The sequence below is a fragment of the Furipterus horrens genome, unplaced genomic scaffold, assembly GCF_987537825.1.
Source record: "Furipterus horrens unplaced genomic scaffold, mFurHor1.1.pri manual_scaffold_4, whole genome shotgun sequence".
NCBI lineage: Eukaryota > Metazoa > Chordata > Mammalia > Chiroptera > Furipteridae > Furipterus > Furipterus horrens.
In genome coordinates, this window is record NW_028327174.1 from 40,252,892 (window position 1) to 40,280,648 (window position 27,757).

The 27,757-nt window shown below is 35.8% G+C and overlaps 1 protein-coding gene across 3 annotated transcripts in view; it reads left to right on the forward strand.

Annotated features, from left to right (window-relative positions):
* Positions 1-27,757, forward strand: part of BICD1 (BICD cargo adaptor 1) — a 175,546-nt gene that overhangs the window by 123,970 nt on the left and 23,819 nt on the right. For 2 of the 3 annotated variants that reach the window (XM_090272993.1, XM_090272994.1), the window contains exons 4-7: positions 918-1,343; positions 11,451-12,545; positions 16,508-16,659; positions 19,019-19,226. In XM_090272993.1, the coding sequence (XP_090129119.1) occupies positions 918-1,343; positions 11,451-12,545; positions 16,508-16,659; positions 19,019-19,226 (1,881 nt within the window). Of the gene's footprint in view, positions 1-917; positions 1,344-11,450; positions 12,546-16,507; positions 16,660-19,018; positions 19,337-20,311; positions 20,506-27,757 lie in introns of all 3 variants that reach the window. The other variant, XM_090272995.1, reaches the window with a different exon arrangement.

A 27,757-nucleotide genomic window follows, 5' to 3' on the forward strand; every position in this document is an offset into this window, starting at 1 on the left:
AATTAAACTAATATAAACACTAAAATAAATTTAAACTAAACACAGTTAGTATTAGTATTCCATATCATAATGACTTTATTATATATATATTTTTTACTTTATTTTTTTCACAATAGTTTATTCAGCAGAGCATAATTCTGTTGAAACACTGTGAAGAAATAATGAAGCACTAGGAGGGACACCTAGGTGCATGAAGAGTATTTCTCCTTTTTAAGGAGATCACAATATAGTTATGGAGACAAAATATTTATTGAAAAATGGTCTGTGATGTGTGCCATGGAAAAGGTCCCAATGAAGGCATGTTGGTTTAGAGTAAAAATCTCTTTTCCCTGTGGGCTTTCATAACCACGAGGGTGTTTGAACAGGCTCTTATTTGATAGCATTCAAAAGAATATTACATTGATAACAATAGAATGTATGTATTTGTTATTGCATAATTGGTATTGTTATTCCAGGTTCTATTCTTAAGTACATAAATTTTTTCATTGCTTCCTTGTCTCTTAAACATATTTATTGAGATTATGTTCTTACTGTGATCTTTTAACTAATTTATCTCTGGGTACAAAATTATATCATTATTAATAATTAAATAAAAATTATTAGTAATGAAAAATGTTAGTTGTGACTAGTCTGATAATTACTAAAGAAAAAAAAATCCCTGTTTTATTAGGTCAGTAGTGCCCCCTTTTGACCATTTGGAGCCCATAAAAGAAATCCTAAAACACATCTTCATCTCTGCTAAGAATTGAATTTATATTTATATAGAATTTTTAAAAAAACCATCCTGTTACTGTAAGGGTGTGCTTTTTATTTTGTAGAGTGATGTTTTAATTTTTTTTTAATGATTAGGTCCTAATGGCAGTTTTGTCAGACCCAGATTTTAGTTTTCTGAATCTTTTCTCTCCTATCTGATTTAGGTTGAATACGAAGGCTTAAAGCATGAGATTAAGCGATTTGAGGAGGAGACAGTGCTGCTGAACAGCCAGCTGGAAGATGCCATCCGGTTGAAAGAGATCGCTGAGCACCAACTGGAAGAAGCCCTAGAGACCTTGAAAAATGAAAGGGAACAAAAGAACAACCTGCGGAAGGAGCTCTCCCAGTACATCACCCTCAATGATAATCATATCAGCATCTCCGTGGATGGACTCAAGTTTGCCGAGGACGGGAGTGAACCGAACAATGATGACAAAATGAACGGGCATATCCACGGGCCCCTCGTAAAACTGAACGGAGACTATCGGACTCCCACTTTAAGGAAAGGAGAATCTCTGCACCCCGTTTCTGACTTATTCAGTGAGCTGAACATTTCAGAAATACAGAAATTGAAGCAGCAGCTTATGCAGGTAAGAACTTCGTTTAGGGCTGTTAAGAGTGAATTTCTTAGAGATTGCAATGCGTGTTGTGAGATTTCTTATTGTTACATTTTAGCTCCAGATTAGTTTTAAAAATATTGCTTCTTCAACCAGCAACTTTGAAAGACCAACATTTTAGAAAGACCCACCAAAAGAGGTGTTCAGAAATCTCATTTGCATGGCTTTAAGAAATTTGTCTCTTAGAGCCACAAATTAGATTGTAATCAGAGAGCAGAGAGACAGCAAGCATCTTGATGCATGTCTAACAAAAGAATTCAAAAACTTTATATACAAGTAAAGTGATAGAAAAGACACAAAAGACTTCCTGTATGCTAACTAGCCAGGATACCATATGATTAAGAATACAGATTTATACAGAACAGGTATAAATCTGAAATCAAGGAGTTCTGATTGCAACATAAGCTAGACCTTAAATTTTAGCATCTTCAAATCAAGTGTCTTGTGTAGAGTCTCACGTTTAAGCTTATCATCACAAAATGGCTTTCTAGTTTTGAGTCTTGCCTCTCTGCCGTACCTTGATCCGGAGGTAATGGAAGTCTTGTCTGAGGAACATCACCATCACCTAGGGGCTTCTTATAATTACAAATTTTTGGACTCCACTCCAATCTACTGAACCACAAAACTGGTTCAACAAGACTGTTTGGTGGTTAAATTTGAAGCTTACTCTTCTATCTGTTAACCCTCCAAGGTTCTTTGCATATAGCTGAGAATTACAGGCTGCTTAGACTCTGGTAATCATTTATTTTTACAGCAAACAGCACTTAAAATTTTCTCCCCCTCTACAGAAGTGATGAATAAAGAATGAAATTAGCAGAAATAAATAAGAGGCTAGAAAACGAATGAAATTAGTTTATTATAAGGCTTATTTTTAATATTACATCAAGAGCCAACATATCCTGCATTTCATGTGCTCAGTGCTTTGGGCTGCTAAAAGCTAATTTGTTTTCACAATGATGAATTTGACTCAAGATAAGAAGGCATGGCCACTGGAGGAAAATGAATTTCATATAGACTTCTACCTGACTGCAAAGTCCAGTTCTGTGTAGGTAATACTTTCCTGTGTCTTTTTGCTCAGTTTACACTAATCTAAGTAGGTTGAGACTGTGGGGGAGGGGAGAATTTCCCTGCTTTTCCCTCTTAGTTTTTCTGATTGTTCTAAGAATTAAATTGACACGAGGGAGATTAATAGGCGAAAATAACCAAGTTTATTACATATGTCGTTTGGGGGCTCCATCAGAATGTGGGACATGGGGACAAATGGGGCAGTTGAGACTTATGTGCCATTCTGGGCTAAGGAGGGGAAGACAGACAGGTCTGGGAGGTCAAGGGGAAGGTAGGCAATTCACAGGCAGATGAGAAATTGTAAGCATTTGGTCAGCAACTTCTTGCTGGTCTTCTACTAGACCTGCTTTGCTTGGTTCCTCCCTGTCTGCCACACTGAGTTCCTATTAAGCTAAGGTGATAGTGCCCTTTCTGGATTCCTTTAGACAGGTAAGGGGGGGGAGGTAAAAGGCTCTTCTTGAGTCTTTTGTTTCTTAAAAACAACCAGCATAAAATAATCAATATCCAAAAAAGGTGTATTTTAGGGTGGCACACTGTGTTTCCCCCAGTGGGGTCAGGTACAGCAGTGGATGATTTAATCATGTGAATATTTCTGCTGTGAAACACGTGAGTCTTCATACTAAGGGGAAAAAATGAGGACTCTGAGAGGCCTCCCATCAAAAGCCAGAACTTGTTTGCATGTTGCCACAGAGGGAGGTTGATAAAACTTTCATTTAAAGGGTTTTGAGATTGTGACTGCTATTGGTATAGTAATTGCTGTACTATCAGGCAGCCCTCAGTTTTGTGTATCTCAGCTTATAACGTTAGCATACTTTGGGTGCGAGAGTTTGTATTTTCATAGTTCTCTTTTCTCTTAGGCTCTCTTTTGTCTAGGGTCCAAAGCACAACATTTGAGGAAAAGCTGTCTGTCTTCAAACTGAACACCTGCACTTAGTTAATGTTGACAGTTTGTGAAGATGTCAAGGGGCACAGGCAGGGATTAACACCTTGTGCCAGGAATATGCAGCTTTTAAGATGTTCTTCCTTAGGATTTTTGGAACCCTTTGAAAACAGCATACCCGGGCCAAGGCCTGTTTTTATCTTAAAAGATTTCATCTATGCACATAAATTATGTTTTCACATCCATGAGTATTTACTTAATCTGGCTCTGAAATGGGAAAAAAAAACTTTGTATCTGCCTTGGGATCAGGAATGTTGGGTGAATTGCTTTACTTCTCTGAGACACATTCATGAAGGGAATGGTAATAAATTCCTCATCACTAGTCTCTATGATGCCTTTGTTGGAATTGGGGGTGAGGGGACAGAGCTTCTTCCTCAAGATGCCTACTGCCATCTGCTGGGAAATAGTAATAATATAAAAATCCACAACAACTATAATTTATTATAAATAGTGCCCCCTAGCATTGTATCGTGTACAGCCTGCAGATAATCACATTGAAGCCCTGGTGAGCATCCCATCCAACCCTCCTTTGTAGAGTTGTTGTGAAGACTCAATGGGTGGTAAAGATGAAACTATGTATATGTCACAAAATTTATTAACTGGAACCATCCATCAGTTTTTGAGGTGTCAAGAAGATTGCCACCTCCACTTTATTTAAACCAATACATGAAGCCTAGAAAGTATAGGAAAAGGCAAGGAATGGTAAGCCTATACATATATTCGGGGGTGCTTTTTTCCCCAGAGCAAATTGGAGTGAATATTTTATTGAACTGTATTTCTTCCTAGAGTATGCAATAAACTACAGGAATATTTTAAATTTAGTCAATCATGATAACTTTCACATAACACAAATGCATGTGAATTTAAAAAATATGTGTAAGAAAAATATATATAAGAAAATATTTTTTGAAAAGGACTTTAAATTTTATTTTTCAATTACAGTTTACATTTAATGTTATTTTGTATTAGTGTCAGGTGTACAGCATAGTGGTTAGATATTTATATAATTTACAAAGTGACCCCCCCCCAATATTTCCAGTACCCACTTTGCACCAAACATAGTTATTACAATATTATTGGCTGTATTTCCTATGCTATATTTTATAACCCTGTAATTATTTTTTAACTACTAATTTGTCCTTCTTAATCCCTTCACTTTTCTTACTCAGTACCCCAAGAAAACACATTTATTCATATAAGACTCCCAATACATTTGACAATAGACCGTGATACTGAACAACTCAATTAGTGTCATTCTTTATTCACTAAGAGATATTTTCAGGATATAATTGGATAAATGATTTTGGCTTTTTTGGTGCCCTCAAGACTCAGTTATTTCCAATATATTATAATTGACATTTTCCAGTAACAGTCAAGTACCTTAATTAGTTTTATTAGAAGGAAAAGAAGTAGATTCTGTCTGGAAAAACTAAATTATCTAATCTAGTTAAAGGATTCTCTGTGCTTCTGCTGAAATTTTTTACCTTTGATAATAGCCTCTGTTTAACTTCACATCAAGTTGAGTCAAACTAAGCAGGAGAAAACTTTGGATTTCTTTCCAGTATCACACGATATATAATTTCACATGTAAGAAACCAGTAATGTTTCTGTAAAGCTGAAATGGGTATGTTTTGTTGTATCCTCATGGATGTGGAAGAAATATTGATATTGTGTTTAGATCGGCTCTGTTAAAGGTGATTTCAATTTTTTCTATAATGATCAGTTTGCTATATGACATGTAAGAGTGCAAAGCAATTAATTTAATTTGTCTGGTTGGTTGATGCGTATAGCAACTATATGGAGTAGATAGTACTATTAGCCCCAGTTTATAGATAGGGAAACTGAAGCACAAATGTTATGTCATTTCCTCAAACTAAAAACGCTAATAAGTGGGCTTGCTACACAGAGTCAAATAAATTAAATCTTATCTCTGCTTAACAAAGACTCAGAATATTTATGGGGTGAAATTGATGAAAGCAAGATTGGTCCGTTACTTGTTTTTAAAATGTAAAGTGATAAATACAATTTCCTAGTACAAACTTGATAACTTAACGTAGTTAAAATATTACCGACTTTATATTTTAAGATTACATGTATAGGTTTATAACCAAACATGTTTCTCAGAAGCCTTACTTTTCTATTGTATATCAGTAAACATAAGAAGAGCATCTGTAATCATACAACTAGGGGAACAGTCTTTGTAGATTTTCTTAAGAAGAGCTTTATGGAGAGAGAATTCATATTACATACAATGCACCTTTTTAAAAGGTAGAATTCAGTGGTTTCCAGTATATTCTAAGTTGTGCAACCATCACCACAGTCAATTTTAGAGCATTTTTATCACCCCAAAAAGAAACAATGTACACATTAGCAGCTACTTTTTATTTCCCAGAACCCTCCAGCCCTAAGCTACCACGACTTTACTTTCTTTCTTAATAGATTTGCGCATTCTAAACTATATAAATGGAATTATACAGTATGTGATCTTTTTATGTGGCTTTTTTCAGTTAGCATAACATGTTATTGCCAAATATTCCATTGTATAGATAGACCATTTTTATTTATTCATTTATCTCAGTGACAGACATTTGAATTGTTTCCACTTTTTGGCTATTATGAATAATTCTGCAATGACCATTCATATACAAGTTTTTGTGAGCACATATGTTTCAATTCTCTTGAACACATACTAGGAGTGGAATTGCTGGACCATATGATAACTGTATGTTTCATCTTCTGAGGAACTACCAGACTGTTTTCCAAAGCAGCTGCACCATTTTGTACCTCCACCAGCAGTTTATGAAGGTTTTGGTTTCTCCGCATCCTCGCCAACACTTGCTATTATTTGCCTTTTGATCATAGTCTAGTTCAGTATAATGCTGAATGACAGCAGGAGCATTATTCTTTGTCTTGTTTTTGATCTCAAGAGGAAAGCATTCACTGCTAAGTATGTAATCTGGTATTTTGTATCAGGTTGAAGACATTCTCTTCCATTTCTACATTTATTGACTATTTTCATCATGAAGAGGAACTGAATTTTGTCAAATGCTTCTTCTGCATATATATTGAGATGATCATGTGGTTTCTGTCCTGTATTCTACTAATACAGTGTACAGTGTATTATATTTATTGACTGTTGGATGTTGCCTTCCTAAGATAAATCCCACTTTATTGTGAAATTCTTATATGTTGCTGGATTCAGTTTGCTATCATTTTGTTGAGGATTTTTGTGTCTATATTTATCTGGTATTGGTGTCAATAATACTGGCTTCGGAGTAAGTTCAAGCATCCCTTTCCATTTGTGTGTGTGTGTGTGTGTGTGTGTGTGTGTGTGTGTGTGTGTCTTTGTCCAGCTGACTGACTTTTGCATATGTATGTGCACAGGAAAAAGAGGAAAAGGGAGTTTTCCTTTTGCCACACTCTCTGAATATATTCCCTTCTTTTCCAGCTCTTGGATTCTCTCACCTGGTGTTTCTTAGTTCCATGTTAAGCTTTTTTCACAGTTCTCTTTTGTCAGAGCACAGGTGTGCATTGCCAGAGATGCTTCACTTCAAGCAGAGAAGAATAAATTATTTATTTCCAAGTTCTATTTGTGTATGTTGATACTATGCATACCATTATCAGACTCTCACCAATCATTCAGGTGTCAAATAGAGAGTCACATGACCAGGAAGAAATCTTTATGGAAATTAATAGCTTATAAAACAGCTTTGATTGTCTTTTCCTATAGAAGTTTCATTATGAATTTGCAAATTCTAGATATCTTTTTATGGTTTTTGTTGTAGTTCCTTCACAAAAAAAAAATCTATGAATTCTTAATATGTGTAAATGTGTTTATTGAAAATGTAAACATTCAGTGAAATTAAATGTAATTTCCATGGGATATGACAACAGTAATAATAGTTAAGATATATTGTAACTTACACCAGCTAAACAGTTTACGAATTCAGCATTCAGATTTTCTGGCAAAATGACCAGTCCTATGATGAAAACTAAAATCCTCAGTTCCAGATCGAAAATAAAGATTTTAGGAAGAGAAATAAGGCAACTATTCTTAGTCACTATAAAAGATTATAATTAACTCAGCAAGTCTCTCTTGGATAAGTTCACAAATGGAGATTAAAATAGCACAGTTAAAATGTTCAGTAATTTTAATCTTTAAACTTCTTGGCATTTATTAATTCAAAGCACAGTGTATCTAAAATAGTTAAGCTCTGCTCTCTAAAAATCCAAATACAATTAAGAGACTCTAAACCTCAATAACTGAGAGAAAATATAATACTGGAATTTTATAGAATTATCCTTTTATGCAGAAAAAAATGTGTGTGTGTGTGTGTGTGTGTGTGTGTATAAAATTTGGATACCATTGCATATTCAAGTGATTTCACCAGAAATCTATTGGTTATAGAAATTAGACCTTTATGTGGAGCATAAAGGCACACAAAAGAGTCAGTGTTCTTTTTGATGTCTTCTGGGGGTGCTGTTATGAAGGAGCTGATAGACTTACCTTTTAGACTTAGACAATGTTTATGTTGAATCTGAATTGACAGAATATAGATCAAAACTCTACTAAAGGCATTATCTCATTCATTATAACACTTTTGCCTCAAAAACAAGCTTAAGACACATTAAGTACATTTTTTTCTGGTCCAATTTTTATTTTATTTTATACTATTTTATCCAAAGGCTTTTCCTATTAAAGGACTTTTGGGAAGTAGTTTTGTCTTTTGTAATCATGTATACTAATCAAATGATATTTAGACTTTTCAAAGCAAATTCACTTAATTTTCAAAGAAAAAGAAAACAAAACTCCTGAAATATCCATTTACATTGAGATTGTATACAATACCAATAATAGAATATTGAGGAGATTTTTCTATTCCCTTTATCAAAAATTCAAATGACTTGATTTTTCCTCTAAGACCATATTACATAATTACCTGGGTTTTTCACTTAAAATTATTGTCCAATAGTGGGGATAAATATATTTATCTTTACAGTCTTTTATAGCTAATGGAACCCAGTTAAGTGGATTTGTATTCAACTCTATCCTGACTCTGAAATGAAAGAGTTGCTTTTGGACATAGATTCAAATTTGTGAAAACAGATTGTTTGCCACATAGAATCATTTTGGTCATGAGAATTGCACCACAGTTACCCAAACATTAACAATAGCTAACATAATATCTTGAGCATTAAATTCACTATCTTAATCATCAAAATGTCATATTGTGACATTTTGTGTTCCTTTTATAGATTAGTAAACTGAAGCTTGGCCAGAGCCATAGAGCTAAGTAAATGTTGGTGCCAAGATTTGACTCAGGTTCTCTGATGCTGCAAGCCTCAGTTTTGTTTTGTTTTGTTTTTACCTATAATACTGTTTCTTTTGGAATATTTTGCTTTCTCTAGCCATAATACATAAATTGTGGACTATGTTCTTGTCATAGATATAGGCATGCACTATGTCATAAAATCAAAACTACAACTTAGGAGCCTGTAAATAATAATTTAAAATAACAAAACTATATTTTAAGTTCTAATATACATGACCACACTATACAGGCAGTCCTTGCTTTTCATGATATTATGGAAACAAATACAATTAAACAAGCTGAAACTGTGCAAAACAAGTTTATTAATGAGAAAATTACATTTAAACGTTGGTTATAAATGTATAGAGAAATGAAAAATAGTGAAACTACTCAGTAGACTGTAATCTAAAAATTAGAAACAAGCTCAAGTTTTTTTTGTAAAAATCTTACCTCTGAAATAAATATTTAACCCCCCCCCAAAAAAACTTATCAAGAGTAATTCAAACTTTCTTCTCATGCTTTAACTTACAATACTGAGCAAGAATCTTTTTTATGCCTTGACAAATTGTCGTAGTCCTGTCTAAGTTTAGATCACCTTCCAACGTTTTTTCCTTTGCATTTCCAATGTGTGAAAAGATCTCTGAGAGTGTCTTTAGTGTGCTGGTGTCACTTCCTTTAGGAAATTTTCATCCTTTTTATAACAACTTCTTTTTTCATTTTTGATACATTCTCCTTTGCCAAATTGCTTTGGCTGTGTATCTAAAATCCTTCAAACATCATCAGTGTCTACATTCCCACATTCAGCTATTTCTTCTATAACTCCATTTATGTTTGATTCAAATTTCACAACATTTTCATTCTGTTTCTTTGTTGCCCCTTGCTTCCTTCCTTCCTTCCTTTCTTCCTTGCTCACTCTTCCCCCTTCCTTCCTTTCTTCCCTCCTTTCCTTCCCTCCCTCCCTCCCTTCCTCCTCTCTCTTCCCTTCCTCTCCCCTCCCTTCCCCCCATTCTTTCCTTCCTTCCTTCCTTCCTTCCTTCCTTCCTTCCTTCCTTCCTTCCTTCCTTCCTTCCTTCCTTCACCAGTTCCCTCTTCAGATTATCTATTTTTTGTAAAACATTATGTGGGTTTACCACTGTGAGACAAGAAGACAATACAACTATAGACTTTGCTGTCTGTGAGTGAACTGAATAACAGATATACAGTGACCAATCACTGAAAGCCTTTGTATGAAGTCATGTGATTGGTCACCGGTCATGATGTTACTATGTAGTGATTTTGTAGATTGAAGTGGCAAAGTTTGTATTTTACATTTACTTATAGTTAATATATTGGTCACTGAAATTTAAACTGTATTTTATACTTGCTCACAGTTAATATATTGGTCAATGAAATATAAATGTATTTTGTGTTTTAACTAAACCAGATCAATGAAATTCATGCATATTACAACCTTGCCAAGTGAGGACTGTCTGTACATGGTAATTATATGAAGGATCTCAAGTACCATAAAGGATCATAAAAATTCTACTCTACTGTATTTTAAACTGATAGATATCTTCTAAAGTAATATACTGGTTAAAATATTAATTACATTTTAACAATTGATATTTAGTATGTGTTTACAATAATTATTATACTTGTCTCCTAGAAATTTAGAAGAGTTTGGAAAGATATAATGTATGATCCAGAAACGTTTGAAAGTTTGAATTGATAACTTTCTCTAGATGTAAAGACATTCACATCAATCTGTTATCCTTAAAGCAGGTCTCATGATGGTTTAGTTTAAAAAAAAATAAGGCAAGTGCAGAAGGATATGATACCTCTTATGTAATGCTTTAAAATGTCAATATTATATAGTACTTTAATATGTAAATATTTGCTTGTTGAAAAATATGCTTACATTATAAACATGTAAAATTTAAAAATTAATAATAGTGATTTCCCATATGGAGGGACAGAAAATGGTTCTAAAAATTCTCAGATTATCATTTCTTATATACTTATATTTAATGAGACACTTTCATATTGAATCATGAATATTTTTCAATATACAATAATACCTACCACCTATTGATACTAAAATGATCAAACTATTAATCACCAATTTAAAAAATTCCTATTTTAGAGAGAAGGAATTGAAACGATGTATAAATTGTTCTTTTAGCCCTAAAACTCTTTATTTTCTGGCTTTGATATTAAAAGCTCTCAAGTTTAGTATATCTTTTTAGGATTAAATGCTTATTTTTAAGGAAATGTTTAAGGTTCTCAGCAGTATTTAGTTAGTTAGTCTAGGGTTTTAAATCTGACTTAAGGTTAAACTATGGGAAGGAAAGGATGATTCATAGGTACCTGAGACAGCCACTATCCCATGTGAACCAAGGAGCAGATATAGTCTGCGGCTCTCAAAGTAAAGACAATGGCAAGTACTATCTCTTGAAGTCATGTTATGTTTTCTGTAAAGTGTTAAAATATACAAATAAGATTGTTTGAACAACATTCAAGTTTTATGAGTTGATGTGTATAAAGCATGAGGATTTGGGTGGGTAAATATGCATAGCATCATTCTTTTAGAATGATATACTTAGAGTGATTGACTTACCAGATCTGCTGAAATAAGAAAACACACTCCAGTTGAATTTGAAGTAATGGGGACATTGGCTCTGTCGCAGCTATTTTATGTGTATACATGCCTGACTGTGAATGGATTCAGTTCATCAATGCATTGCATCGAAGTCATTCAGAGACTTTCTTTTGCCATTGCAGGTAGAGCGGGAAAAGGCCATTCTTCTGGCCAATCTGCAGGAGTCGCAGACGCAGCTGGAACACACCAAGGGGGCGCTGACAGAGCAGCACGAACGGGTGCACCGGCTCACGGAGCACGTTAATGCCATGAGGGGCCTACAGAACAGCAAGGAGCTCAAGCCTGAGCTAGACGGCGAGAAGGGCCGGGACTCGGGGGAAGAGGCGCATGACTATGAGGTGGACATCAATGGCTTAGAGATCCTCGAGTGCAAATACAGGGTGGCAGTAACTGAGGTGATCGATTTGAAAGCTGAAATTAAGGCCTTAAAGGAAAAATACAATAAATCTGTGGAAAACTATACTGAAGAGAAGACCAAATATGAGAGTAAGATCCAAATGTATGATGAGCAGGTGACAAGCCTTGAGAAGACCAGCAAGGAGAGTGGAGAGAAGATGGCCCATATGGAGAAGGAACTGCAAAAGATGACCAGCATAGCCAATGAAAATCACAATACCCTTAATACAGCCCAGGATGAGTTGGTGACATTTAGTGAGGAGCTAGCTCAGCTTTACCACCATGTATGTCTGTGTAATAATGAAACCCCCAACAGGGTCATGCTGGACTACTATAGGCAAAGCAGAGTTACCCGTAGTGGCAGCCTGAAAGGACCTGATGATCCCAGGGGACTTTTGTCTCCACGGTTAGCCAGGCGGGGTGCGTCATCCCCAGTAGAAACAAGGACCTCCTCTGAACCAGTTACAAAAGAAAGCACAGAGGCCAGCAAAGAACCAAGTCCAACCAAGACCCCCACTATTTCTCCTGTTATTACTGCCCCACCATCATCTCCAGTATTAGATACAAGTGACATCCGCAAAGAGCCAATGAACATCTACAACCTTAATGCCATTATCCGGGACCAAATCAAGCATCTGCAGAAAGCTGTGGACCGGTCCCTGCAACTGTCTCGTCAAAGAGCGGCGGCACGGGAGCTGGCCCCCATGATTGATAAAGACAAGGAAGGCTCAATGGAAGAGATCCTCAAGCTCAAGTCCCTGCTGAGCACCAAACGGGAGCAGATTGCCACCCTGAGGGCAGTGTTGAAAGCCAACAAGCAGGTGATCTCATTCTGTTGACCATGCATGCTAGCCAATGCTTTCCTGACTTGTTTATTCCTTAATGCTTTCGAGTGTCTGCTATAATCAGGATGAGAGGTCAGATTCCTGGGCAGTGGAGGAATAAAAACTTAAGTCCCAGTACCAGGTCAGAATATAATAATTATTTTTAATTCAGTGAATGGATGAAATAGAGTAACTGTGCTCCGTTAGGTGGAGGTAGACATGAGGACTGAAAGGCAGTTCAGGTGCTGTGTGAAAAACAGGAAGTGGGGGGATGGCAGAGTAGTCTGGCTTGGCAGCTTTTACCAGGGAGATACAGCCAGAGACACCCTGGCAGGCCGCTGGAGCAAACAAAGGAGGGAGGGAGGGGGGGAGAGAGAGAGAGACAGAGAGAGACAGAGAGAGAGAGAGAGAGTGAGAGAATGTACACTACCTTTGCCAGTGACCACATATCTGAAATTTGGGCTCGAAATTTGGGCTCAACTGGGATGTTAACTCACCCCAGAGCTTAAGCAGTAGAGAATTTTTCCTAACCGTAGATCTTGCCCTCAGGAATAAGTAAGGGTGCTACCACAAGACCCTACTTGACTAATTCCTACATCTTCTTGGTGATGGAATTGGGAGCTTTGTCTGGATAGCAGTGCTATGAAATATAGACAGGAAGATATTTATAACCTTTACTTAGTTTCTCTGGAAAATGAACCTTGAAAGATGCACTTGAGAAGGGTGCTGAGAAAGAGTGTTGATAAAGAGGAGCAACAAAGCATTAGTTACCTTCTTGCAAATGTAAGCAGAGCTAGTGTTAGAAAACGAGGGTTAATTTCAGATTCGTAGTTTTTTCTTTTGCCTTTATCTGGGGGAAATGACAGTATTATTTTGTCATCTACACTGCAGCTTTCTAGCATCTTGATCTTCAGTTCCCATAAATCCATTAATATAATTTTGGAGGTTTATACCACAAACAGTAGTAACATCTGCGCTATAAACATGTTTTAGATAAATTGAAAGGCAAAATGGGACCCTATTTTGTGCCATCACTTCAGAGAAATAGAACAGATTAGGGTAGATGAAGAATTTGTGAGAGATCTGACTCCCAATTTGAGATCAGAATGAAAGAACTTGTTACCATAAACACTGCTACAATCCAAAGACCTGGTGATTTAGAATGGTCCTAAATAATCAATACTGTATCAGATAAGATGTAGCCTTTATCAAGAACATAATATCATGGGCATTCTGGGTCAGGACATTTGGATAACTTCTCTGACTTCTTTCTGAAAATTGAATATTAAAGCCTAGAAACCTAGATCTATAAGAATGTCAAGACACATAACTGACACAGAGGTTAGAAAATAAGCATGATTGATCGGGTGGGAGAGACTTAATTTGTGAGCTAACATTCTTTGGTTACATATTTGATGGCCCGCAGTATGTGGGATGAAAAAAAAAGTGACTAGTAATCTAGTCGGAGTTCAACAATGCCCATAACTGTTTACAGTAGTACATACAAGCATTTTAGAATGGTATAAACAATGCCATAGGAATTAGCAGAACAAAGCATTCCTGGCTGTGGTGCCATTTGCGTCATATCCTTTTTGGCTCAGTAAGTTAAATGAAAACACATTTCCAGCCATGAATTCAGTTCACATTTTAATTATGGTGGGCCTATTGCTTTGATGCTTATGTGCCATAAATAGCTTCAGGTGTCTACAGGTGACACCCATTGTATTTATACACGTGGAATGTTAATTATTAAGGCTAAGGTGAGAATTCTGTGGTATAGGAAAAAAAGGAAATTTTCTGTCTTAAAATAGTTTTCTGCATTCTCTATGAATCTTTTACTGTGCTTGAGGATTGTTTTGTAAGCACGGTGTTTTCTGATAAATAGACAAATGTTTATGAAGTACCCTCTGCATACTAAACTGTGCTAGATGCTAAAGATTCAAAGAAGACTAATCCATGGTCCCTGCCCCCCAGAAGAGGACTCACTGACCAGTGGGCATGACAAAACACAAACAGATAATTCCAGTTTGATGTTACACATGGGAACATTGCAGAGGAAACGACTAATGTCTTTTAGAGGAGCTGGAAAAAACTTCACAGAAGGAATTATTCTTGTGTCTGTTCTTAAAGGATAAAGAGCTATTTTCTAGAAGAGGAGGGAATAATTCCAGAGAGAAAGAACCATGGGCGATAGAGGCACAGAGATATATTCAATGAATGATTTTGAAGGTCTCTATTGCTGGACACAAGATTTCATATTGAGAAAGTAAACTTTGGCAGTGTTTGAAGAACGTGGCAAATGCAGATGCCAGGAAGTCTGCTAATGGGTTATAGACACTTAGAATTACTTAATTCTGAAAAAGCTTTGCACAGTCTGGGACAAACAAATCTACAAAGCTGAGTCCTTTCTCACAAATAATAACTTTGTACTTCTGTTTCAGATCTTGTTTTTCTGTCTTTCCCCCTGACCCCTCCCCCCGCACCCCCTACCCCCTTCCCCTTAGGTAAATGACCACATGGCTCTGTGTGCTTACACATTTGTTATGTCTACATTTTCGTAACTGAAACGTAAATATTTGTTCTAAATGACTATGTGTCTAAATGTTTTTTTTTTTTTTTTTAAATTTAAAACAGCCATTTTTCCCCCAGCTCAACTTCAGCATTCTGGGTAATTTTCTGAATTTATAATATTTTTGAAGATTCCAATAAGTTATATATAGCATAGCAGTACAGGGCATACTGAACTATTTTATAAATAATTTCTCATTTTAATTTGAATTTAAATTCAATCATAACTAATAAGAAACTACTTTGGAATAAAAATATGAACAAAGTACCCCATCCCAACATTGTTTTAATTTAAAAAGAATCCATTTACCTCTATATAAGTTGGCACTTTGCATAAGAAAATTGAGGCTGTCCATTTCAAGCACGAAAAAAAAGAAAATGTTAAGAACCAGATAGTCTTCCTGGGAAATCTTACTAATAATGGATTTTTTTCATTAGTAAAGGACTTTTTACAAGTTAGTATTGAATATTTTTACACAGCCTAAAAAGCTGTAGTTAACTGTTTGTAAATATTGTGTGTTTCTGGTTTGGTTTCAATATGCATATCATGTGCAGTGCATCAGAGAGACCGTCCCTAAATGTGTATTAATTTCATGTATTAATTCAGTCAACATTTTTTTATTTTACTTCCTACTACGTGTCTGCCTTGTTCTCAGTTTGGAACACCATTTATTCCAAGAACTTTAGACATGCCCAAATCCCAAATTTGAATAAATATTTCTAGCTATTCAACATCTTGGAATTTTTGCTTATGGAGCTTGTGAAGAATTAAATTTGACGATTAAAATTTGATTATTTTGATTTGATTATCTGATTATTAAAATTTGAAGAAGTATGAAAAGATATAGAAAATCATTCTTTTTAAATTTTTTTCTGAAACATAAAATGTGGTCAATAGTTTGTCATATATGCATGTCATAAATTGCAATGGCCTGTATTTTTTATTCTGTTTGTTTCAGGCCCCCAGAGCACAGGAGACACAAGAATATTTGAGTTTTGTTATATTTCAGTTGGAAGCAATGCTTTTCCCCTAACTTCTTCTTGATAAAATTCTTCTTATATAAAGTTTCATTTTGACTCCCTGAATTCATGTGAGAATATCCAACACTCAACAATCTGCATTAACTATTTACTAAACAATCACTGCCTTAGCTCCTGATACTGACTCTGGTTCATAGCTGGCTTCTAGGACAATTAACCACATTATGGATTCACAGCACATTTTGACATCAAAGAAAAACTGCCTTATGTCCAAATTACATACCTATGTTTATATAAAATTTAACCAAATCCATTTCACTTTATTAAAGTCATAAACCCAGCATAAAGAAACCTGTGCGCTATATTCTTCTGATACAAAAGTTGTAAGCATTGTGATTTCTCTGCTTCAGACAGCTGAGGTGGCACTAGCTAATCTCAAGAACAAATATGAAAATGAGAAAGCCATGGTGACAGAAACGATGACAAAACTTAGAAATGAACTGAAGGCTTTGAAAGAAGATGCAGCAACTTTCTCATCCCTGAGAGCAATGTTTGCAACAAGGTAATGGTTTTTCCTTCCAAGGGCAGGTGTGGTACATGGGAAAAGACTGTAATATTCACATGTACCTTTGTGCATCTTGAGGGTATAAGTTGTGAAGAAAATAGAAGAGATTCATTCTACTCTGACAAATCTCAAATAAGGCCATTTGGGCTGTTTTCCAGGGCCCTCTACTGGACGCACTGGATCAAGCAATGCCTTTACATAGAAGTATTTAAAAATTAATACAGTATTTTTTTCTATATTCACAATAGAGCTTATGTACCCAGAAGAATTAGAACAACAACAATAACAAAAAAGCCTCCAACAAGGGGAAAATTCTTGCTTGCTAAAGTAGCTACTAAATATTATCACCACTGAAATTGATTATCACCAAAGTACATAAAGAGCTTATCATTAATAAATATTGTACGACAAAGATACCATAGTAATTAAGACTAGTATTCATCATATCAGCTACTTAGACTTTAATACACTGATATAAATATAACTGATAAAATGGAATTATATCACTGAATTTTTCACATTGCCCAAGTAATTAATTACATATACATTAGTTACTACCTCCCCCCACCAGTTTGATTATGAGGTGCCACTGTTTTCTTTTTAAACTTGAAATGACTATTAATGTATTGATTCAAGGCATTCAAAATGCTGAAATTTTCAATATGTGACCATTTTTGCTGTCACAATTTATTGCCAAATAAAAACAGTTATATATTTTATATGATGCAAACTCAGTACAAAGTTAAAGAAGCATAACTATGCCTTTATTTGCAGATCCAGTGAACAGTGTACATGTAGCTGATACAATGTAAAGCAAAATCCTACCTTGTATAGGAGCCCAGGAATCTGTCCGGCTTTCTTTGGGCATCTGTAAAGAAAGGCTCTGGCTTATACTTGGTGATTGACTCAGTGAGGAGGCTAAGTGCCTGAGGGTCCCTAGGGGTGCAGGGAACCTGAAGGGAACTGACTTCTGGGTCTCCAAGCGTGCTAAGAGTTTGGAGAGTAGAATATATACACCTCTGGCCCTTAACAGGGGAGGCAAGACAGAGAATGAGGATGATGTCCATATTCCTCATTAATGAAAGAAATCAGTCAGGATTATATGTATAGAATCAAGAAAACAAATTTTCTCTTTGAAAAGAAATCAAAACATTTTTTAAAGGGACATTTCAAGTCTTAATCTGGTTTACATAAGAATTATTTCCCCCTAATATTTCATTTTCCAGAAATTTGGGGATTTTTTTGGTATAGTAATTGCTATACTCCATAGCATTTTAAAAAATATTTGCTATCTGACAAAATAAACCCAGGACCCTGAAGTTCACATTGTATTTCACTAAGCCATAAATTTTCTTATGCTATCCCTATTATACTTCTTGACATTCAAGGTAAAAGAAAATGGGGACGCACCCAGATCTCAGGTTCTTTCATGACAGGGTCTTTTTTTTCTTTAAAATGTCACAAGACTTGTGCTGATTTCCAAGTGTGTACAATACATTTTGGATGACTCCACAAAGTCGTTAACTATCTGTTGGTACATGAAGAATATTTGTTATCTCAGTGGGTACCTAAACTCAGAAAAAACTCTGACTAATTACGTGAATAATTCTTTGGTCCAACTGTATGCATGCTCAGGTTTTACCTTTGACGGGAAAACAGATCACTGGCCTTACCTTCCTGCTGCTCACACATATCCAACCTGGATAAAGATGCCTGGCAGCCTTCTCTATCTGTATCAAATCTGATGCAAATCTTGGTTTTCTTTGACACCTGTTGCTTAATCATTGGTTGAGAAATCACTGAAAATACTCAGGCTTCTAATTCAGACAAATCTGCTACATTGAAAGCAGTAGCAGCCGCAATCTGTACTCAATTAAAATAGAACCTATAAATGTAGATAAAGAAGAAATGTTTTCTTTATAAATATTTATATCCTTTTGCATGCTACAGGCATAGCCTATAACAAACTTGTCACTTTCCTCCATAGAACACATTACACAGAAGAAAAAGCCACGGTAGCACACCTAAGATGCCGTGACCACTACCTGAGAGGTTACTGTCTATTTCTATGCCACCACGCGGCAGCCCTCACAATAACTGTCCTTGAGGTTTAAGACATCACCTATTAAGAATGTTCCCATCTGTAGTACTCCATTGTATAGATGAGCAATCAGTTATTGTACTATACCTGCTTGACTGTTTCTAATTTTCTTCCGTGGTAGGATACCCTCAATTCTGCTCTAAGACCAGTGTTCCAAATATCTAAATTCCAGTAAAATCTATTACTCTTCCATTTAAATTCCAAATTCAGTTCCACCAAGATTGTCTCCTGAACACATTTCTGTTTTGGTTCCAGATGTGATGAGTATGTCACGCAGTTGGATGAGATGCAGAGACAGTTAGCAGCCGCAGAGGATGAGAAGAAGACTCTAAATACTTTGTTACGAATGGCTATCCAACAAAAACTCGCCCTGACCCAGCGGCTGGAAGACTTAGAGTTTGACCATGAGCAGTCCCGACGCAGCAAAGGCAAATTTGGAAAGAGCAAGATCGGCAGCCCTAAAGTAAGTGGGGAGGCATCAACCATCGTGCCCACCATAGACACTTACCTCCTGCGTAGGCAGGGCCCACAGACCCCCGACATTCGGGTCAGCAGTGGCACTCAGAGGAAAAGGTATGCATGCAGCGCTCTTCACAGTGTGGTGCAGTGGCCAGATGTTAGTTAACTGCAAACATTAATGTGTTCTCATTGTGGACGATGGAGGAGGGGAAGGAAGAGAAAAACTGGGAGGGGGGTGTATAAATGGGCCTTGCTAATGTTGGTTTCCTCCAGCCCAAACCTCTTGATAATTGTATTTATTTCCTCCTTTCGGTTCCCCCCACCTCCCCTCTTAATGAACCATAGTATAACTTTCAAGTGTCTGTCAACACTTTTGCTGTGCCTTGTGTGCATAAATATACCTCTGCCTTCCCTCCAGCCTAAAAATTGGTAGATACAAGGTGGACATTAATAATGAAGCTTTGTTTTACATGGGTGGTCATTTTAAAAGTCATTGTACGTTTGTGAATGGGGCTTTCACCAGCTTATCTTGAATGGGGCAAGGATATGAATCTGTTCTCCTAGGGGAACTTTTGTTTATGTTACCAAAACTGAGGACTGACTAAAGGAGATGTCTATATTTAGGTAAAATGGGATGGAATATGTATAGTCTTTTTCTTAAAAGTGGGTTTTTGTGCATTTTCATCTGGTATGTGAATATTGCTCAAAGAAATCACTTGTAAGGTTTTTAGTAGCTTGATTTTTCTGACCTTTTTCCAGAGTCCTGGATGTTAAATTACTTACCCTATATTTTCAGTTAATGGAAAAAATTTTATTTTAGGAGATTTCAGTACGAAGTCAAATAATAGAAATATTTTCTATTTGTGGTTCAAACTAACTATAATCAATTTCTCTTCCAGTATCCAATACAGTTTCCAAATGGGGTAGTATCCTGATGTGGAAACTAAACAATTAGCAAAAATCTTGACTTACATATTTAAAAAAAATTAAATGCCAGTATAAATTATGTTGTCACTGGTGAGGCTTTGAAAGGTAATTAAAGTAAAACTTTTTTGTTTCCTATATGTATTTTCTTGGATCTCCTGCAAGACAATTTTCACCTTCCCTTTGTGATCAGAGCCGTCCCAGGACTTCAGGGGCTTCCTACCTACAGAATTTATTAAGAGTTCCCCCTGATCCCACCTCCACAGAATCATTTCTTCTGAAGGGCCCCCCTTCCATGAGTGAATTCATCCAAGGGCACCGGCTCAGCAAGGAAAAAAGGTTAACCGTGGCTCCACCAGGTAAACATTTTTTCCTTGGGTGCATGTGATGCAAATGATTAGTTGGATAGACAGCTCTCCCCTTCCTTCCACCCACTCATGCCGACCCATCCCCAGAGCCTCATTTTGATGACCAGTAGATTCCTACAGCTCAGCCAAGAACACCTTGACATTTAGCCTGCTGTTTCCTCCTTTACTCAGCCAGGCCGTCACTCCTTAGGAGTCTGCAGGGAGATGTAAAGGGACACTAGCAACAGGCAGGCGCAAGGCAGGACACACACCTGGATCCTGTTTGCAATTTGGTAGCTCATAGCAATTCCACCTTGTTCACATTTTGTCATTTCGTTCTGATCATTTTTAATATAAAGCCTTCGAGCTTATCTTTTGTAGTGACTCAGAATGTTTCCTCGGTCATTATAAGACAAATAAAAGTAAAATCCTCTAAGGTTTTCCTCCTCAGGAGCATTCACGTCTTACTATAATGTTTCTGTAGTTTGCAAGCCCTTACTGATTTATGCTTACCTGTGTGCTCACTATTTACTTGAGCTTCACTGTTCTGTATTTTTCTTTTTCCTTGTCCTATGAAGGGCCTCAGTTGAAAATATGACTTCTGGCAAATAAAGATAATCCTTTTGAGAAGGGGCACACAGGAAGCCCGTGAAACAAAATAAGCCCAAGGCCATTGCTTATTTCGCTCTCATAGGGAGTGAAAAATTAAAATTAATTAAGCTACTTGTCCACAGTTAGAAACTCAGAGATTTCACATGGGCGGCTCTATTTCTGGCCACCTTGAATGATTCTAAATATCTGGCATCTCTAGGTCTGCATTCATGCATGTCTGCAACCTGTTAGAACTATGTACTGATTGCTGCTTTCTAAACAGGGCAAGCTTTGCAGTTGGCCACAGCCCCCTCACTGCCTGTTACTCATGCCCAGCTTGCTGCCTGCATCTCAGTTGTCTTCTGGCCCCTACTGTAGCCTTTGAGGGTTTCATGTTTGCCACAGATTTTTTTTTTTTTCATTTACTTTGATTTTGCCTCCTACCTAATTTACTTTGATTTTACCTTAATTCCTTTTTGGAAACCTCAGCCTTTGGATCTCTAATACAATACTTTCCTTATCTGATTCATGAATCAGCCTACTGATTGAAGTTAAAAGATTTGTGGAAATATATAGCACATGTTCAACTTTCTAAGAGTGTTTGAGGAAATCAATAGTGACAATAAGTTGGAAGAGCTTGACAGTAAAAATGTACACCTTAAAAAAAATAGCAACAACTCTGTGGGTGTTTCTATTTTCATAGCTCATTTCCTATTATTTTAGATCCCACTGGAAAGTACCTTGAAGTATCTATGAATTGCCACAGTGGTAATGATTCATTAGGACACCTACCTTGAATAAAACACCTCGAGTCTTTTTAGTGTTCCAGATAGATTTAAGTAGCACCATCTACTAGAACTTATTAGAAAATAAATTGTATAATTAATGAGTTAACCCTAGTATTTTCATTTAAAAGGGGTCATATCAATATGATTAAAATTAATAAATATGAATAACTTAATTTTATATGTGACTATTTGATCATTGTTTTCATGAATATGTATTTTACATTATTGTCATTACATTTTGAAAACCATTCACATTATGCTCATAAACTTTTCCATGTTGCTACCTACTCTTATTTTTATTCCTAAAGATCGTATCATAAATTTTATCTCTGATGTTATCACATTAATCATGACTTCCTCTCTTGTTTACCACTGAGATAGTTTTCCATTATTTGTTATATCATAGAATCTGCTAATATCGTCATGCATTCAACTTCTCATCTATTCAATTTTTTCTCAAGAGTGAGATCACTGCTTAATAGTATAAACGTCTTTATGTTTTTGTTCCATTTTTAATACTGCTGTCAAAAAAGGTATATCAATGTACTAAAACTCTATAAAATATTTTTCTCATTTGTACACATTCTGAATCTTTCTCCTACTTTATGCACACATTTTACACATCTTACAACTCTAAGGCTAGTTAACATAGATAAATGGGAATACCGTTATGTTGTCTTAAATTGTTTAGTTTTGAATAACCAGAAAATGACATTGGACTTCTAAACTTCTAAATTATTACTATATGCAAGATTAAAGGTATAAAAATTGTAGAATTCAGAATCATCCCTAGGCCAAAGAACCACTTTCATGACAATATTATATTACCATCATATTGATAAACCATATTTTTAAACATGTATTTGAAGTTAAAATAATAAGAGGGAGGAGGTAAAGCTGTTATTATATCCCAAGGAATTTTCAGTTATATATCATGTTATCAACCACATTAGTCCTTATTAAATTCTTAGCTTAATCCAGCAGCATTTTCTGACAGTTTCCAGTTAAATGAATTAGTATAGAAACTGAGTAATTTATACCAAATTATAACTTTTAAAAATATTTGCATTACTGACTATATATATGAACTATTGGGTAAGACATAGTAAACATTATTTATAATGTTTTACTATATAAAATGTTTTAATTAGCCTAAGAAAGGGAAAATATGCCATATATAACTAATCCTAGATTTTATGCAAGAAATACCTTAAATCCATGAAAAATAAATCTTATGGGTTTTTTTATTCATGAGTTTGTAAGTTATTGATTATCATAAAAGTTAATGGCTACTAGTAATATATATTCATAATTTTAAAAAGACAATTCACAGTTGATTTATCAGATTGTTTTTTGATAAACTTTGTTCTCTAAAATATATTTTAATATATCCTTATAGGAAATTTTAATTATTTTAATAAGCACATATAAGGGTTGTTTTTTTACTGAGGATCGTTGAATTAATTAAATTAACAAAAATTAAGTCAATTTGGTTTGGATCCTTTGGTTGAGGAATTGAGAGAGCTATATGTCTCATTTAAAATTTTAAGGCACAGCCCTAGCTGGTGTGTCTCAGTGGATTGAATGGTGGCCTGCAAACCAAAGGGCTGCCGGTTTGAGTCCCAGTTATGGAACCTGCCTGGGTCGTGGACTGTGTCCCCAGTTGGGGATGTGCAAGAGGCAACTACACATTGATGTTTCTCTCCCTCTTTTTCTCCCTCCCTTCCCCTTTCTCTAAAAGTAAATAAATAAAATCTCTTAAAAAACTTTTAAAAAATCAAATTTTAAGGCATAGGGAATGAAATATTATTTACCATATATAAGAGATGTTCTCAAATATGAAACCTCATCTTCAAGGCACAATTTTTCAATTTCTAGAGAATCAACTCTAGGGTGGGGCATTGATTTTCAAAATTAGTAGAATGTTTTACATTAACTGATTAGTACTTTGTATGAATCGGTTTGCAACCTTTTAGAGGAAAATTCTGGCCCTTGGCTCTGACTTTGGCTTAGTCTCTCCTACCTCAGCCTTTAAAATTCTGTTTCTGGGCATGGCTTGTTGACTTTCTTATTTTTGACTTTGCAGTAGTCCCTCTCTATATCGCGGTTCACTTATTGAGGCCTCACTTTATTGCGGGATTTTTAAAAAAATTATATTTAATTATTTATCATGGATTTTTTTACTATATTGTGGGATTTTGCGGTACTATATACATATGTTGTTAAAGTTATGTAGGTTTAAGTGTGTAGAATATGTTTAAGAACATATATAGTGTTTATAAAAGTGTGGAAAAGGATAATAAGGGACTGGGAAGGGTTTATAAAGCCTTAAAATATATATAAATACTAAAATAAATGTGAAGTTCCTACTTCGCGGATTTTCACCTATCGCAAGGGGGATCTAGAACGTAATACCCACGATAAGTGAGGGAATACTGTATCTTTACCCTGATATACAAACTCCAGTGTCCTTCCACATGTGCCTACCAGTTTTGATGAACTGGAATCAAAAGAGACCCTGTTTTCATCAACAAATTTGCAGTCAGGTGGCAGATAGTATATCTTTGTAAAAACATTGGTTATTATACAGCCAACATTTTATCTTGATATCTCAACTACCTAGGCCTACATAATAAAATACAATCTTACATTTAATCAGTAATTAAAAGTAATCTGCCATAATATGTAAAAGGAATCTATGTAATTCATAGGCATGAGATGTTTCTTCTGTAGTAAAGACCTAACTGCAATGTTTGTACAGGATAAACAGAAAATCTCAAACTTGAAAAGCAAGTTTTAACTCTGTGTGAAGTAATAGCCTAAGCAACTTACTCTCACACTTTTCCAGGCAGGAGCTTTTCCTCTCAGATATTTTGTTTCCTGCTATTATTTCAATTCTGTATGTCCCTTCCTACTTTTTGCTTTTCCCGCCTCTCTTTCTCTGACACCAGTACTGAACTAGTATGAAAGAATGGTATTGTTTTGAAATCTGAAAATTTACCAGGGTATTTTAGATTTTAATGATTTTAAAGCAATTAACAGAAAGTCCTAACCTTAGATATATAATCACTCCTTTAGATGTATAGTCAACAGTAAACATGAACATGTTACTTAATGAAAGTTGCCTTCACATTTCACTATATTCAAACAAGTAGACATTTATTTGTCTATTTGTTATATTATAAAGCCCGTGTTCTTAAGCATGTGCCAAAACAATGGTCTTTTTAAATTAACCCATTTGTTCATTCACTCATTTATTAAAATTTAACAAAATGTACTGAGTATCTACTATATATATATAAGGCCCTTTTCTTGGATCTTGACAACAATACTAAAAAAAAAAAAAAAAAAAACGCTTGGGAGTGGACTAGAGGTGCTTGAGGAGAGTCTGGGGATGGTGGCTTTGGGAAGAGAACTGAGGAAGCAGCCACCAGGATCCCTGTGCTGAGTCATTCTCCATATTGCAGGAGCCATCTTGCTAAGACAGAGCAGTCCCTTCCAAGTGGCATCAGCCTGAGGGGAAGCAATAGCCCTGCCCACAGTAATTACTCTGCCCCACCCTGTGGTTCTTAAGCCTGACTGCTGATTACAGACTGACTAGATTAACAACTGAAGGAGACAGCCACAGACTGTGGATTGCTGGTAGTCTCAAACAGGCTACCTAGGGCCAAAGTGGGACACCATCTGACATCACCAGGAGCAGATCCGGAAAGATAAAACAATTGAGACCAATTCCTCTGCAATTTTCTTCATGATTTGTGTACTTTCTCTCCTACCTAGCTTTTTAACATTGATTCTTTTCCTTCAACTTTGTGTCTTATTAATCACTAGTTTTTATATTATAGTTTATTTCAAATCTCATATTTTGCTCCTCCCTTCTGTTACTCCATTTTACCTTCTTTCCTCTTCTTATTTTCATTTCAAATTTTATTTCTGAATTGCTATGACTTGTTTCCATTCTGTACTCTTACTATTTCTCCCCCCTCCAGCCTCTTAAAACCTTTTTTGTTGCCTTTAGTCATCTCACATTCTTTTTCCCATTTTTAAAATACCCATATTCTTTCTCCACTTCTATCAATCTTTGCTTGTTGGTTGTAGTTGTTGCATGTATGGTGGTGGTTGTTGCATTTATTCAATTTATATTTCTAGATCTTTACCATTTTTGTATTTCAAAGCTCAAATTTTACTGTTCCCCTCTCCTACTCCATTTTGCCTTCATCCTACTCTTTTTTATTTTCACTTAAAATTTTAATTTTTCCCTGTCTTACCCTGGTTTTTATTCCTCAGTTTTATTTTCCTTCTCCCTCTGTCCTCTCAAAATCAGTTCTCTTTCTTCTAGAGATCTCTTAAACTCTTTGTTCTTTCTTTTTCCCTCTTATTCCCATCTCACTTATATTAATCTTTGCTCATTTGTTGTTGATAATGCTGTGGTGGATCTTTTTCTCCAATCTGGTTCTAATTTTTTTCTCTCACTACATTTTTAGAAAAATTCCGTTTAAACCTAATACTGTACAAATCCTTCCTCTTACTCCATTCAGCCTTCTTCCCTCCCTCTTTTATTTATGATGTGAATTTTACTTTCTCTCTTTACCTTGTCTTTATTCCCTACTGTTATTATTGCTCCTCCCTCTGCCCTCTCAAAATCATTTATCTTTAAGTTAGTCATCTCATACTCATTTTTCATTTCTTATAATAGTCTTAATCTCTTTACACCTTTATTAATATTGGCTTATTTGCTGTTGATAGTGTGATTGTGGATAGGGGATGTTTTGGGGGTGCAGATTTGTTTCTTGGGCTGTTTGGTTTTGTTCTGGCAGCGCCTGTACAACAGCATACAAGATGTGGTGGGCGGAGTGACTCTCAGTCAGACAGCCAGAGGGAAGGATCTGCCAGAGAACAACCCAACAACAACCAAAATCCAATTACAACCAAAGAGCCCAGGTAAATAGTGTAAGGGGCATCATAAGAGCATCAAGTTCAGGAGATCAAGGAGACTACACCACTGAATCCAACAGGTCTCCTACCACAGAAGGTAAAATTACAAATATAGGGAGTCAAAGATCAATCTAAGAAGCAGAAACAAACAAGAAGAGTCACATAAAGTGGGAGACAAAGAAACAACTCCTGATCAAAAGAAAAGAAGGAATCCTCAGAAATAGTGCTAAATGAAACAGAGGCAAGCAAACTATCAGACACTGAGTTCAAAATTATGGTTATAAGGATGCTCAGTGAGCCCGGTGAAAACCACAAAGAACTCCAGGGAAGCTATAAGGAACTTATTGCAAACTACAGTAGCATAAAAAAGGACCTAGAAACTATCAGTAAGAGCCAGGAGGAAACACAGAATACAATTTCTGAATTGAAGAACACAGTAGAAGGAATTAAAAGCAGGCTAGAGGAAGCAGAGGACTGGATCAGTGAGCTGGAGGACACCATAGAAAAAAATTCCCAGAGTGCAACAAAGTGAAAAAAGAATGAAAAAGAATGAAGAAGTTTCAAGAGAGCTGTAGCACAACATGAAACATAATAATAATCATATCATAGGGATACCAGAAGGAGAAGAAGAACAAAGGATAGAAAGTCTGTTTAAAAAAGTAATGACAGAAAACTTCCCTAGTTTGATGAGAGAAAAAGTCACCGAAGTCCAGGAAGCATGGAGGATCCCAAAGAAGATGAACTCGAAGAGGCCCACTCCAAGACACATCATAATTAAAATGGCAACATTTGATGACAAAGAGAGAATCTTAAAGGCAGCATGGGAGAAACGGCTAGTAAAATACAAGGGAGCTCCAATAAGACTATCAGCTGATTACTCAACAAAAACACTACAAGCCAGAAGGGAATGCCAAGAAATATTCCAAGTCATGAAAAGGTAAGGCCTGCAA